This window comes from Rhinolophus sinicus, linkage group LG09 (genome assembly GCF_036562045.2).
Source record: "Rhinolophus sinicus isolate RSC01 linkage group LG09, ASM3656204v1, whole genome shotgun sequence".
NCBI lineage: Eukaryota > Metazoa > Chordata > Mammalia > Chiroptera > Rhinolophidae > Rhinolophus > Rhinolophus sinicus.
In genome coordinates, this window is record NC_133758.1 from 14,388,761 (window position 1) to 14,405,432 (window position 16,672).

At 38.0% G+C, this 16,672-nt stretch overlaps 1 protein-coding gene across 4 annotated transcripts in view; it reads right to left on the bottom strand.

Annotated features, from left to right (window-relative positions):
• Positions 1-16,672, bottom strand: part of WDR7 (WD repeat domain 7) — a 301,747-nt gene that overhangs the window by 276,033 nt on the left and 9,042 nt on the right. For all 4 annotated transcript variants that reach the window (XM_019722246.2, XM_019722262.2, XM_074339915.1 and 1 more), the window contains exons 2-5: positions 8,078-8,249; positions 5,768-5,874; positions 4,113-4,191; positions 747-921 (exon numbers count right to left, since the gene is read on the bottom strand). In XM_019722246.2, coding sequence (XP_019577805.2) covers positions 747-921; positions 4,113-4,191; positions 5,768-5,874; positions 8,078-8,236 — 520 coding nt within the window. In that variant the 5' untranslated portion in view covers positions 8,237-8,249. The remainder of the gene's footprint in view (positions 1-746; positions 922-4,112; positions 4,192-5,767; positions 5,875-8,077; positions 8,250-16,672) is intronic.

Here is a 16,672-nt window from a genome sequence, read left to right on the forward strand (position 1 = left end):
ACCATAAACATTGCCAACAAGGAAAATCTGTTTCTAGCTACTTGAATTTATTTTTGAATTCCAACCAAGTTTTTAATAATTTCAAATGCTCTTGATCACTACATTAAAGAACATTTATTCTTTGAAATTCATTAACTTTTAATTATCATGAATGAGCATACTCACTTTATTTCTTCAAGGCACTCGTTTCCCTGCTTTCCCACCTACCTTGCTTGCCTTCTAGACATTTTATTGTACATTATACCCTCCACAGATTGTGATCGAGAGAAAGACATGACATAAAACCTAAATTCATAAGCTTCAGGTAAGGGAGCAGTCAAACTTTCATTAAATTTAAATATACTCATATATCATCCCCTTCCTTTTCATTATCTCCATAAAAAATGGAAACGTTTCTTATGCCTCTTAAGTGACAAAACTGGACCTAAGAAATATACAGGTAAAACTATGATTCCTCCCACCATGCCTGCAAGAGGTTAAGACAAATCTTCCTCCACTTCACAAATACACCCACCCTATAAGATTGCCAAAAGCTAGTGATCTACTCCATGGAATAGAGATAATCTAACACTGTAATTTTTAATTCAATCAAAGATTCATAATGAAGGTAGAGGCAGACCACCAATTGTTAGTTATTTCTTAAATAAAAGAATCTAACCAGATATATTACCATATAACGTTACAGAACGCCACAACAAATAACCATTAAGTCATGGTGAAGTTCGTAACGGGCACCACACACTGACCTTGTGTCCGGTGGGATCGAATAATGCTCATGGAGCTAATCCAGTCTGGGGATATCTTGGACACTAAGGAGTATAACACCTCAAGGCTGGTGGCATCCACAACAAGGATTTCGGGATAATGGCCATGGCATAAAAGCCTTCCTTCTCTCTGAGTCCCAACAGAGAACTGGTAGAACTAAAAGGAAAGAGATTTTTAAGTGTTCCCCTTTACTTCAGATACTTGATTCCCATGCATCCATCAAGCTTATTATGATGCTCAATTCCTTCAGTAATATTTCCTGACATAATATACTCGTATGGTACATATCATATGTCTATGTATATACACACACATCAAGGTATGTTAATATTTCAAAATATCTAACAAAAATTACTCTTTTCCTAACATCTTATCCTCCCCTTTGAACTTTGGGGAATTCATGATAATTCTTTTTTATCCTCTGGCAGCATCGGAAACAGGACTGTTGAATGAACTAATAAAACACTTGAATCAAATCAGTTCCACAAATCAAAGCAAAAGGGAAGCTCCAGCGGGTCACAAAAATAAGATGAATTTTAGATGAATAGGAACAGGTGGGTATAGTATTATAATTACTAGCTATGACCAAGTAAAATTTAGAAGTAAAGATGCTTTATGTCCAAACATTATAATCAGAAGTAAATTCTGAGTAATCTAAGTGTATCATTTCACACTAGAATATGAATGGTTTTAATCATTCTCATGGTGCACATTTACTTTGTGGAAGAAAAACAGAAGAAGAACCAACACCACCATAAATTCAAAAGAATAAGATGGGTTCCCATCGACCAAAGAACAGAGGAAGAACAACTATCAAAACAAGACCAACAACTTATCAAAGGACCCGTCTTCCCTTAGCCTCAAAATAGTGACAATCTTAGTCAAGTGATTCTTCTAGAGGATTTTTAGAAGATGAAGACACCTAAAGATCAGACTAGTACTTCTCGAGGATTGGACCTTACACAAATCAAGCTAAACACAGCACAAAGGGCAGTGCTGTAACCACTCCATAACTGGAGAAATAACATAGAAACCCAGGTCTGATCTGCTCCCACACTCACTAGTAGCCCTGTTCTCAGAGCTCAACATTGTATGTGGAGGAATACCACCTTTTCTCAACTATGGAGTACCCTGTATCAGAAGGGCTACAACTGCTGAAACATAAACATGGATCACAGAACACATGAACTTAGCTCAAGGTAGCACCACTAAACCTCGAAGAGGACGTCTGATAAAACACAGACAACCACAGGGGGCACCTCTAGACCTCAGCAGTTGGATGAAAAACACATGACACACCCTAGAGGTCCCAGGGACTACCAGGCACTCACATATAATAATGTGACTACTGGTAACCCATAGAACCGGAGGATGCGTCAAGACAGGGTGGGTACAGAGGAGCAAACCGTGTCAGTGTTCACGCAACACCAGCCAGGAGACACATGGCACTGCAGACACTACAGCAGAGCTCTCTCCGAGGGCAGGTGCATTTTATTAGACCTCTCACCTTTTTCTCTAAGGTTATACTCTCAATCTTTTGCACACTAATATTGACCTTCCTAGACCCTTTGATACTGGCAAAGAAAGTGTCCTAAATGGAGAAATAAGTTTTCCAAATATTAAACAGGGATGCCCCACATGGCAATTTATTAAGTTGGCACTTCCTTGTGATTGCACTAAGTGCCAGTGTCACCGAGTTTATCATTTCTGAGTATATAAAGCACAACTCGCTTCTGGATCTGACAGGGTGAGGCTCACACAGGAAATAACTGTCACACACGAGTCAATCTGCCAAAAAGCATCTTCTTAGAGATGGCTCCCAATTTAAATGCAGAAGGCCTAATTGAGGATCAGATAAATACACAGGCACTGAAAATATGCTGAATAAATATAATTTTTCCTAAAACGTAAACCAAAGATTTTTAAATCATAAAATTATGCAACCATCAATACTTATATCCAATGAGTTTAAGACATTTCTATATAATTTTTCAATTAAAATAAATTATCTACAAAGTCAATGACTCTACATAATTTTCTTTACCCCTTTTCTCTCTATAAACCTTGATGATTCTTCGTACGACACAAAAATAAACAATGTATGCCCTTTAAATAAAAAGCATATATCCCAACAGCATTGAAAAAGAAAATTTTCAAAGGCCTTTCCCAGGGCAAGAAATTGTCACAAAAGACCTTTACCACACTAATCACCATCTCCCTCACACACATTTTCCATTGTTTTTCTAATTTGTGTTGGCACAGGTGTTTTTTATTTTTTCTGCAACAAATGACTGTATTTGTTTTAACAGAAAGAACACAGCCCATAGAGTCAGACAAATCTGATTTGGGATCGTGGCACCAGGATGACTCACTCTGAGATTGGGGCCAAGTCATTTCATCACTCTGGGTCTCAGCTTCCTCATATGTAAAATGATAGACTCCTATTTAATCCCTAAGGATGTGGGAAGAACTAATGAAACGCCATACAAAAAAAAAGCTTATACAATCTTAACTCAATAAATGTGAGTTCTCTCCTCTTCCCTCTCCTGCCCCATTGAGAATCATGTTTTCTATGTACTTGTAATTTTCCCAACACAGTAAATGATGAGTAAACTGAAGCACAAAGAACCTGATAATTACCATATGAAAGAGGAAGAAAGAATATAAGAACAAGACAAATGAAAAAACAAAAACTCATAGACACAGACAACAGTTTAGTGGTTACCAGAGGGTAAGGAGGGAGGGGGGTAAAGAGGGTCAAATATATGGTGAAGTGGGTTAAATACACACACACACACACACACACACACATAGAAGAAAGAATACTAGGAATGTATCTCAGAAGCTATAGATTCCCATGTAAATTCCTGTATAAGCCAGGCATATGAAATAGTCACTTCTTCTACAGAGTTGGAAAGTCAAAAAAATATACCCAAGGACCAACTACACAAGCAATAAAAAAGACATGATCCATAAAATAGGTCAATTTGTATCAATCATGATGGAAACATAAAGGCTTCAGTAAGCAAGAATCCCATGATTTCGGATCTAGAGGAGTTACCCAGCTAGTAGAGAGGCTCTCACGCGGGTAACAGGAGAGGCTGGAAGAGCAGAAGCAGCAGTGGCGATCGGCTTACCTTACATCTTTCCACATCAGTCTCCTCGACTTTATTACCTCCCCCTACTGCACCATCTTATGAGGATACTTTTACTACTCTAATTCTAGCCTTCTTGTCATCTCCACCCATTTTGCATATCAAACTACACAGCGCAGTGTTTAAAAAACATTTTTTAATTGTATGCCCATAAAAAATTGTGCTGACTTGGACAGTTACAGAAATACTCACCTGTATGCCAGTATGTGTGCAGGCTAATTTTGTAAATTCAATACATCTGCCATCACTCACATCCCAGAGGCACATTTCTCTATAAAACAAAATCACAGCTAACTTTAAATCTGATTTTTAAAAAATACTGTTCAACTTTGTCACAATGGTTTAAAAGTAATTTTCTATTAAAACTGGTACATCAACAAAAAAAAAAAAGTAGTGTATAGTCATTATTGCTGTTCATCAAAAATTCTGGTTGTCCCAACCCACCATCCCCACCTCCTTTCAAACCTACCCACCCCCACCTCGATCTGCATTCTTTCTGGGCACATGTTAGGACTGGACCTCCAAGCTCCCTTTTGGTTCGTGGAGTCTTTCTGGCCAGAAGTGATGTGGGGCCCTCCAGAACTCTCTTTCTCCTCTGCTTCTGTTCCAGATACTGGCTGCTTCAGATAGTGGTTGTTCCCTCCCCTCAACCTCAAAGTTAGGATAATAATGAAGCAGAGCAGAGCCCCAAGTGACATATGAGGGGCAAGTGACAAAAACAAGAAATAAAGGTATACTTGAAATCACTGAGATTTTTCCATTGGTTGTCAACATAGCTAGAAAATTGAACACAGCAAAAAAACAAATCAAAATTAAAGTTAACTGAATTCCAAACCTTTTCAAATTAAACATAATATTCCAGGTTTGATTCTGTATTTACTGCAGAATATGCGTGCACACAAAGAGGCTTATATCTCAAACAAAAGACACAACATTCAAAATCAGAAATGTCAATCAATGTGCCTTGTCTTTTAAAGTAATAAACCTAAGATTTATTTAACAGAAAACAACAGTACTAAAATACAATGACCCTGATATTATGCTTTTCTTTGAAATAACCTTTCCTATATCCCACATGGTATGAAACAAGTTTTCAAAAAATGTTTGATCTATTTAGATTATGTATTCTAATGTGAATTATCCTTTAATCGACCAAAAGGTACTATATTTTTACTTGATGCTGCCTCGTCTTGTTTCAAACAGTTACACAAGGTTCTTTTCAAATTCATAAAATTATGGGGAGGTTGAAAGAGACAACTTCTTAAATAATTCTCTTCCAGTTCCCCAATTCTCTTCAATAACATATTGTGTAAATATACAATTTTCTAAGCACCAAAAAAGTTTTAAAACTTCCTCACACTCTGGATCCTACAACTACTGTCTAATACCCTGTCCCCAAAAGCAAGTTATTTTCTGAAGCTTAGGAAGATATGTAGTTACATGACTGTAGTAACATACATCAATATAACTGTATGAACATTTACATGGTTTCATCATCCAAATTTATGCTAGCCTAGCATCATCAGGTTTTTCAAACTCTCAAAGTTGTCTGCCAGCTCAATAACAATGCCATGGCAATTCATGATCAGGCTTTAACTTCTGTGGTATTCTGAGTTTCTCAAAAGCAAGGCAAAGACATAGTCATAAATTATAATAAAAGTATTGTAAAAATCACTAATCACATTCACATTTTTAACACCATAGTTCAAATATCTTTAATTTTAGATAACCAAAGCATTTATTTAAAAGATAATCCAAAAGAAAAAGAAATTTCCTACTTACTAATACACTGGTACTATTTTCAATAAAGACTTAGGAGGAAAAAAAGTGAATAAGAAAATACTTACCCACTTTCAGAAGCACTGACAATATATTGTTTGTCACTAGAAGCACAGGCTTTAGACAAACAGGTGATTGAAGCTGTATGACCAAATAACAGTGCTCGAGGATTAACCTAGAAATACACAAATTTATTGATGTAAGGACCAAATTTTTAAAAACTACTATTTTTTAGGAATACTATTAAATATTCAATATAAATATACACATATAGGTTTGAGAAGAATTGTTCAGAGCACCAAAAACTAAGAACAGCGAAACAGGGACTTTCTATTTAATGCCCACAATCACCCTGCCAAGTAGTTCTGAGGTCAAAGGTGGAACCAGGAGTTGGCACCTGTCCAGTATCATACAGCGAGTGATGGAGCCAAGGTTCAGACCAGGGCCGTCTTAAGGACCAAGCTACAGTATCTGAGGAATCGGGTGAAGAATGGGAATTACTACATAAAATAATTTAACCTCACTTATTTTTAAATAACACTTTCATGATCTAAAAGCACATTTGCAGTCTCTAGGCTGACGTCCCTAAATATAAAAACTAGAGGACAGGTACCCTCACAAATGCTGATATCAACGTTAACTATCTGGAACTAAAACTGATCTTCAGAGACTAACTAACCATTTAGTAACAGAGTCTTACAGGAAGCATTACCCAGAGTCACACAACTGCACAGAATGCCTCCTACTCTAAAGTAGTCTGGCAATCAGGACGCAAATTTATCTAGTTTGTACCAAATGGCACATTATTACTTCAGGCTACTTCAGGGTCACAGGTTATTTCATAATTAAATATTTAATACATGCAAATGATATTTATAACATATGTATAAGATATGAATAGCCACATACTCAATACCAGTTAAAAAAACAGAATATGACCAACACCTTTAAAGACCCTTTGTACCCTTCATAGCGTCCATTTTGCAAACAATGTATCCTAATTTACTAGGAAAACTAAATTGTTCAAAACCAAATATTGCTTGGGAAGAATATTGAGATTGTTCTATAGTTCTGATATGTAACACCTAAAGAGATTTTCCAAATTAAATTTATCTTAGCCATCTTTTGCACAGTTATAATTAAGAGAAAAATTCAGTCATTGTTTATGGTTAGAATAGGCCTTGAAAGTTTTCTCACACATCCAAAATTTTCTCATCCATCCAACCCCACCTTTTAAAGTCAACTTTCTTGACACTACATTCCATGCCAGCTACCACCCCATTTTCTCTGTCCCCCTTTACAGAAAAATTCCTGGGGAAATTTGTCAGAAGGGAGGTTTAAAAATGGAAAAAGACGTGCCGGTCGGTTGGCTCAGGCAGTTAGAGCTCCATGCTCCTAACTCCGAAGGCTGCTGGTTCGATTCCCACATGGGCCAGTGGGCTCTCAACCACAAGGTTGCCAGTTCAATTCCTCGAATCCCACAAGGGATGGTGGGCTCCGCCCCCTGCAACTAAGATTGAACACAGCACCTTGACCTGAGCTGCCTTCCGGATGGCTCAGTTGGTTGGAGCGCATGCTCTCAACCACAAGGTTGCTGGTTTGACTCCCGCAAGGAATGGTGGGCTGTGCCCCCTGCAACTAGCAACAGCAACTAAAACTGGAGCTGAGCTGCACCCTCCACAACTAAGACTGAAAGGACAACAACTTGACTTGGAAAAAAGTCCTGGAAGTACACACTGTTCAATAAAGTCCTGTTCCCCTTCCCCAATAAAATCTTAAAAAAAAAAAAAAAAAAATGGAAAAAAGAGAAAAGCAGAATAAACCCTGTGGTGTTCTACTGGAATGGTAGGTACCATGTGAAGAGTGTGTGTGTGTGTGTGTGTGTGTGTGTCCCCAACTCTTATTTTCCTAGTCTGTCAGCTGAGAAAGCCTAGGAGCAGAGCGCATGGAGCATTCATGTCCATGATAGAATGGCAATAAACACATCGTAATTTTTAAAATAAATACAACAAAATTTACGCTTTATAAAAAGTTGTGCTCTCTTGAACACATTCACCTTAAAAGGTATAAATGTTCAAAATTGTTTTTAAATACCTTTTTGAAAGCCCCTTTAAGAATGGGTAAAAATCTTTTGAAAAATCTTAAATGTAACATATTATGCCACTTAGGGTAGATATGATATTTGAAAATAGGCAAAAGCCAGCAGAAGTTAACTCTGATGAATAATGGAAATAATCAATCTGCATAGTACCAATTTTAGTCAAAATACACTTCACAGAAAATATATTGTGAAGCCAAGTGTTATTCTGGAACTGTGTTATTCTCTATTAAGTAGTTTCTTGTATTTAAAAAGTACAACAGGCATTTCAAATACTCACTTCCAATTCTACTGAAAGATCCCAGAGACATATCTGCCCATCATGGCATCCTGTCACGATCGTGGCCCCGTCATCTGTTAAAAGGACTGCTGAGATGCAGTGTGTTGGGGCTTTGCGACCCCAAAGAACGATGGGTAGAACAAGGCTGTTTCCTGCCATTGTGTTTCCAATCCTGGAAATGTCATCAGAATAATGTCAAATATTACAGTATTTCCTTCTAAAACATATACATTTCTATTATGAAGCCAACTTGAACTTCCTAAGTGCCAAGAATTCTTCTAATGATTATATATAATGCACACATGTACAAAAATATATAAATCTCATTTTTTATATATATATACATAAATCTAATTAAAACCTCAATTAATCCTCACAACAAATCACGCAGTAAGTACTATTATCACTCCTCTTTCACAGATAGACAGTGAGTCATAGAGTCACAAAAGTGAAAAGTGAAGTAATGGAGGCCAACCCCAGAACCCAGGCAGCCTGACTCCAGAACCTATGGTCTAACTCACTCTGCTATTTTACCAATGACAAATGAGGCCTCCAGATCTTTTTAAGTCTCCAATCCAGTAATAAACATCAAGGTCCAAGAAACACTCAGTGTTGTTTCAGAATGCAAAACATTCAAAAGAATACGTTCAGTGAGAAACTCATTCAACCATTTTACCACAAACCTATTATGTCTCAAGGTCACGAATGTCTTTTGCTGTAAACTCTGATCCTTGAGGGAAAAAGAATTTCTCTTTAAACTCCTTTCTGCATAATAACAATTTAGTTCTAATACAAAGGTTTAAATTTGAGATGAATAATCAATTAACCAACGTATACTGCAATATATCTCTTATAGGAGAGCACGCATATAAGGAATTATTCCTTCGTATGAGAAAATTAAGATCTAGTTGGTGAAACAACTAGACTTAAGTGTTAGTAACACTTCAATACTTAAGTGTTAATAAATATTAACACTTATTAAAGACTTAAATACTAGTTCAGAGCAGTTACAGAAAAGTGAAGACTGGAATAATGAAACAGGGCTCTACAGAAAACAGAAGACTCTACCAGATCTCATGAGACACTAGGTGGGTCACCTATAGGCTTCACAGATGGTCAATCAAAAGAAATGTCACTGTAGTGATTTTTTTCTACTCAAGATTTTTAGGCAACAACAACAGACATGTGTATAATGATAGACAGGTTAGAATGCTAAGACTGTCTTAGGAAATTTTCAGTAGCATCTGAAGGAATAGCCACTTTTTGTGAAAGACACGACTGATAGCCATGGTTTTACTGCTAGCTGCTTTTAGCAAAAGTCTCTTCTTTAAATGACTACCTTTACTCCTTAAATCAATCAATCAATCAATAAGAACGAAAACTAAAATCTCTTTAAAAAATGGTTAAGAGAAAGAAAATTAGCAAGCAAAAAATTATGAATGACGTTGGAATGTTTCCTAAAAACAATGTATATCTTTTATTTTCCTGTTAGAATACATGGCTTTCATTAATTTTTTTCTCCCAAAACATCATCTTTTTGCTATAAGTAAAAGGTATACATCTAAAGAAAAAGATTCCAATTTCACTTCCAATGAATAAAACCCTGTATCATGTTCACCATTTCATAAACTACCCTGACACTAGCAATTATTTCCATATTCCTATTTGATATCAGAAAATGAAACAAAGCACTGAATCAATTTTAATACATTTGGTACAGCATGTTCCTGGCTGAATAACATATCCAACAATGATTTTCTCCAAGAGAGAATCTGGAAGGAGTTCATTTTTCCATGGTGACAACATTCAGTTTTAAATTATATCACCCAAAGATGATTTCCCTCAATTAAATAAGCTCGCAGCATCGAACACAATATGGTGAGATCTGAAAAGAACACCATTTTTCTAGATATTTCAGGACTTGTATTCAGTGCATACTGCCTGGCTTAAAGAGAATGCAAACATATAAATTCAGGACCAAGGAATGTGTGTGCTATAGAGAGATGTGCTCACTCTGATGCAACAGGAAAGAACTTCCTGGTCTTGAAGCGACAAGGCAATTCAAGGTAACTGGAAGAATAATGCTTTGCACAGCCCTTAAAACAAGTGAAAATAATGGCCCATAACATGATAAAGGTATAGCTAACGTCATTATAAAACACACTGATCTCTAATTCAGCTTCTCCAGAAGCTAAAATCATCACAAACATTTGGGAAAAAACAAATCCCCATCTTCTCACAAAAGTAAGGAACTGACGGCCAACCAGAATCCGAGAGATCTCATTAAGGGCAATTAAGGACCTTCCTAAGGGATTGGATTTGTTTCCTGGGCTGTCAAGACCACAGACTGAGTGGCTTAAATGGCAGAATGTACTGTCTCACTGTTCTGGAGGCTGGAAGCCTGACATCAAGGTGTTGGCAGCGTTGGTTCCTTCTGAGGCTGTGAGGGAAGGATGTGTTCCAGGCCTCACTCCGGGGCTCGCAGACGGCCACCTTTATGCTCACGTGGCATTCGCCCTGTGTCTCAAAATTTCCCCCTTTTTGTAAGGACATCAGTCATATTGGATCAGGGCCCACCTACCGTGTTTCCCCGAAAATAAGCCCCAGTTAAGATCGTCAGCCAGACGGACACATTTAAGTACATTATGATGATGTTCAGAAGAAGATGACATGACTGTGACTGAATAAATGTAGATTGTTGTCCATGAAAAAATAAGACATCCCCTGAAAATACGCTCTTATGGAGCAAAAATTAGTATAAGACCCGGTCTTATTTTAGGGGAAACATGATAATAACTTCATGACCTCTATAAAGACCTAAACAAGGTCATATTCTGAAGTACTAGAGGTTAGGACATCAACATATGAATTTCAGGGGACCCAATTCAGTCTAAGGAAATTAGACTGTAAAAACTAACCTGTCCTGACCCTGAGATGCATATACTGTCACAGGTCCTTAAATTATGCACAATGCTATTCCTTGGCTGGCATACTATAACGAAAGATCTAAACAGCAAGTGTCAGGTGAAACATTTACAAAGTAAATAATCATAAACAGTGCCCGAAATGAAGCTGCAATGGCAATCACAATCAGTAGCTGACATTGATGTCTTACTGCCGGGGGTAGGGTAGTTTCAGTGAAATATAGAAGAAACAGAAACAACTTCTAAATAAATAATCAATCAAAAGGGCTTGGTAACCAACTGGACGATGGTATTAAAAGAAAAGGGAATAAGGTTTCAGATCTTGGCTAGAGAGCGGGGAACAGAGAGTCTTACTCACAGGACTCACATGAAGAAACGGATTTGTGCTCCTGGGGCTCAGCACATACTTGATATTCAAACCTCCTAGATAAGAGGGTAGTAACTCAGAGCTGAGGGCAGACTGTGGGGAAATGGGTTTGGGGGAATGTACAAACGTTGAACAGAAAACTGTCAAGGACATTTAGGCACTGGCACTGGCTCTGCCATCTCTCCCATCTCTCTCCTTGCTAAGATGCTGCATTAGTTCAAAACACAGGAGAGCTCAGCCTTTATAAAACTCCTCCTAACCTAGACTAGATTTCCTGTTATGCAGGAGGGAAAATAAACCTCCTACTTGTTTAAGGCCATGGTTTTTGAGTTTTGTTACATGTAAAGGTACAATGTTCCTAACTGCACATTCAAATACACTACACCCCCGAAGTCTGTAAGAAAAATATCCCTGGCATAAATGAAGTGGTAAGAGAAATAAGAAATTACCATAAAGGGAAAAGCTTAAGGCCCCTACAAGTGAGAGGAGCAGCTTTGTTGGGAGAAGAGGACAGGGAAACAAATACTACCATCACCCCGTGGCCAGACCCCTTCATACACTGGCAGAAGGTAACTAAAATCCATCATTAGTCAGCCAACAAGTGAAACATGAATTTGAGTTAGATGGGTTAGGTGGGTCACTGCATAATGTATGTATATTTAAGTTTTATACAAGCCCAACATATGAAAGCTAGTCCTGCTTAATTTATAAAAGAATTCAAGGAACTTATACCCCAAAGGAACACAGTGATATTTCCTTCCAGCATGGAAATGTGCTAGTTCTTACTTTCCGATTCCTGTGATATTCTAGGTCCTCTTAATTTCTATACAAATTTTAAAATCAACTTGTAAATTTCTGCAGAAAAGCCTGCTGAGATTGTGACTAGAGCTGCATCGAATTCATGTATCAATTTGGGAAGCACTGAGTCCTCTAGTTTTGATGAAACATTACTGGTGCATAAGTGCATTCTAAGGGCGGCCGGATGGCTCAGTTGGTTAGAGCGCGAGCTCTGAACAACAGGGTTGCCGGTTGGATTCCCCCATGGGCCAGTGAGTTGCTCCATCCACAACTAGAGTGAAGACAACTAGCTGCCGGAGGGGCGGCCGGATGGCTCAGTTGGTTAGAGCGCGAGCTCTGAACAACAGGGTTGCCGGTTGGATTCCCCCATGGGCCAGTGAGTTGCTCCATCCACAACTAGAGTGAAGACAACTAGCTGCCGGAGGGGCGGCCGGATGGCTCAGTTGGTTAGAACGTGAACTCTCAACAACAAGGTTGCAGGTTCAATTCCCACGTGGGATGGTGGGCTGAGCCCCCTGCAAAGATTGAAAACGGTGACTGGACTTGGAGCTGAGCTGCACCCTCCACAACTAGATCGAAGAACAACGACTTGGAGCTGATGGGCCCTGGAAAAAAACAGTTCTCCAATATTCCCCAATAAAATTTTAAAAAAAAAAGTGCATTCTAAATCCAATGTAAATTCTTAAAGGTCTTCAAGGCCAAAGTAGTATGTTTGACTTTTTAATGAGATTTCACCACTCGTGTTTCAATGTATTTCACTCTTATTCAGTGTATACAAGTTACGTTGTACAAATCAATGTAACTTGGTCTTACAGGATTAACGAGGCAAAATGAATACTTAACAAAAGAAATCAAATAGAAAAATCATTTTGTGGCTATTTCCTGAAAAGTTTTGAATTCTTCCTATCACTTTCCTGAGAGAATAACACTTTTCTGCTAGAAAACATAAAGTTTGTTCTCTCCTTAAGAATGCTAACCTTCTTTGCTGTTTCACCAGCAAAGAAGAAACACTATGAGGTATGTATAACGAAATGTCATATATACTAAACTGGATATATAGCCAATAATGAACGAACACAGTCTTAGTGTTGAAAAACTACATGTATTTTGACTTTGTTAAGGTATATTAACATGTTTTCCATTAAAACAAATTATTTTCAGGTCATAGATACCAATTTTTCTTAAAAGCTTATAATTCCCTTTAGCATATATGACATATTCCACTCATAACAAATTGAAAGACTGACTATACGATCCTAACTTGAATTTCTAAATAAAGGAAAAGACATGTTATTTTTAATACTTGTTTTTACTAAATATTTCAATGAGTGTTAATTAATTCTTTAAAACCTAGAAATCTGGTTATGGTGTACTAATTGAGCAACCAGAATTTCTTGAACATCTACTGGGGAAATCTTCATTATAACTAAACATGATCTGGAAGATGCTTTACGTAATTCAGTCACTGGAATTTATGTAATAACCTGGATCATTTTACAGCCTAACTAATTTACCTTAAACTAAGATACCCAGCCTCTGCCTTCTGTGGTACTTGTCACCTATAACCAAACCAATGGATATCCAATGAATTTCCTAAACTCCACATAATCCTCAATCGTTATGCCACAGCCCGTGGGCTTTCCACACATTTTTTTCTCTCTTCATGCCTTTTTGTGTAATAAAGTTTTCTAGATCTATTTGAATCTATTCATGATGTGAATATATCACTATCACTTAGATAAAAAGAAGGAAGGAAGGAAGGAAGGAAGGAAGGAAGGAAGGAAGGAAGGAAGGGACTTCCAGAACTGCTTCAGAAAGTGGCAAGAACGATGGGATAAGTGTTCAAAGCGAGGGGGAGTATTTTGAGGAGAGTTAATGGCAATATGTCTTCTACTGTAATAAATACTTTTTATTTAAACATTCACTGTATTTTTTGATCACACCTCATATATGTTTGAAAATTTCTCTAATTGTTAAAGGGTATGTGGAAAAAATTTTATGTCCACCAATCAATTAGGGATTAAATAAATTATGATAGAGCCATACAATGGAACATTGCAGTATGAGATATGAAATAATGTCCAAGACATACTGTGGGAGAGAAAGGTGCAATATAGTGTGTAAAATACATTTCATTTTGGGTTTTAAAAGGGGTTTTTATATGTACACACACACACACACACAATGGTTAGAATAATTCTGCAATGATACCAAATCCCAAAACAACAACAGCACCCCAATAACGATGACTGGGAGACTGGATTGAGCAGGAATCCTAATTCTCAAGAGAAATCCTCTGGTCTTAAGGTTTCTCCCCCACCTTTGGGTATTTCATTATATTACAAAGACAGTTTAATAAATAAAAGAATTAATAAAATGGCCCTGATTCACCGGATTCTTTTGTTTTAAATATGCACATACACACACAACATGAAGTTTTCAAAAAACATTTAACCTTAAGAATCCATCTTGAACCTATAATCTTTTCAGATGCTAGCTCCTCCATGCTCTGAGTTCCCTGCCCCAAACCCCTAATCCTGCAACCATCATTTCGCTACGTTTTCTATGTGCCGGTGCACAACACTCATTACCTGTGTGCAGTTATTTGCTTAGCAATTCGTCCACTCCACTAAAGTCTGTGTTCCTCAAGGGTAAAACCAGACAGATCACCTATGTAAACCCACCACCTTTGTTATTTAATTATTCTCAAGCAAACCACAGTCCACTGGCTTACCAGCACCTAGAATAGTTGTTTTACGAGCGGTCAATATGTATTTACTGAATCCGAATGAATGAACACAGAATAACAACGATTAGCATTTATTATGCTCTCATTGTGTGGCAAGCAAGATATTTCTGAGAACTATCTCCTCTCTTTTGCTAAATCTAACTCCTCCTGGACTCTTTAAAGGACCTTTCTCTTAATTATCCTCTCACCATCTACCATGTTAATCTCTGTCTCCTAAATTAGCCTTTGTCCTTCAAACATGTTCACATCTCATTTTTGTCCAAAACCCCTTCGCCTGTTACTGGCCGCTGCTTGTAAATCTAGTATCAAGGTCTCCCTCGCTCATTCTCGCTCATCCCCTCTCCCACTCGCCTTCTCTCTCCCCGTCATTCTAATCACAATCAACATTTTGAAACCTGTGGTCTTTAACTCACCCGTTTTCAGTTCCTTAATACAAAAGGTCTCATGTAATCTAGTCTCTATCCTCAGAGCTAATCTAAGGACACTCAAGGGCTCCCTCTACAGGAAGAGGTCAGCGATTTCTCTAATATGACAATCCAAGGAAGAACTCTCCAGAACTGCAGAGAGAAAGAACGCCTTAGGAGAGAGGGGAGGAAAGAGGATGCTTTGCAGCTAACGGACTGTTGCCACTACCTATTCTTTCCAAATCCAACCACCTTGTACAGTCCTTACGGTCTTCTATAGCTGTCTGTTAGACACGGCTGATCACTTGGTAATCCTCAACCCTCTTTGGTTCTTCGTACACCGTACTTTCCATAATTATCTTCTTCGTATTTTTTCAGCTTTCTTCTGCCTAGATATATGAAGGCCTAGGAAGCCCTAAGAAAAATGCAAGGGACAAGGAAGGCTCTTTCATCCCTGTTTTTTATTAGATTTGGAATATTTTTTTCATTCGATTATTCTTTTACTAAAAAGCCTAAGATGAAATGTACTTTTCCCCTTGTGACTCTCCCCAACTATTTTTTTTTTTAAATTTTATTGGGGAAGGGGAACAGGACTTTATTGGGGAACAGTGTGTACTTCCAGGCCTTTTTTTCCAAGTTGTTGTTCTTTCAATCTTAGTTATGGAGGGCGCTGTTCAGCTTCAAATTGTTGTCCTTTCAGTCTTAATCGTGGAGGGCGCAGCTCAGCTCCAGGTCCAGTTGCCGTTTTCTAGTTGCAGGGGGCACAAGCCACCATCCCTTGCGGGAGTCGAACCGACAACCTTGCAGTTGAGAGGACACATTTCAACCAACTGAGCCATCCGGGAGCTCAGTGGCAGCTCAGCTCAAGGTGCCGTGTTCAATCTTAGTTGCAGGGGGCGCTGCCCACCATCCCTTGTGGGACTTGAGGAGTTGAACTGGCAACCTTGTGGCTGAGAGCCCACTGGCCCATGTGAGAATCGAACCAGCAGCCTTCGGAGTTAGGAGCATGGAGCTCAAACCACCTGAGCCACCGGGCCAGCCCCCCAACATTTTATTATGGAAACATTTTTAAATTTATTTTAAATTGATCTTTTTTCTCCTTTAAAGCTATCAATAACCTATGGAGTGATACTCTGATAAGACCATCCCGTTCTACCACATCCCATGAGATACTGGTATCCCATGTGATTTCTAAAAGCTATAAAACAGTTAAGATTATATATGAAAAATCTAGTATCAGATCAATGTTAATTTCTCTACATTGCTTTCCTAACTCTCAAATGCAAAAGCAAGATATATTTCTATCCCAGGAACACAGGCATTTTCACAGGAGAGTCAGTTTCATCTCGGTCT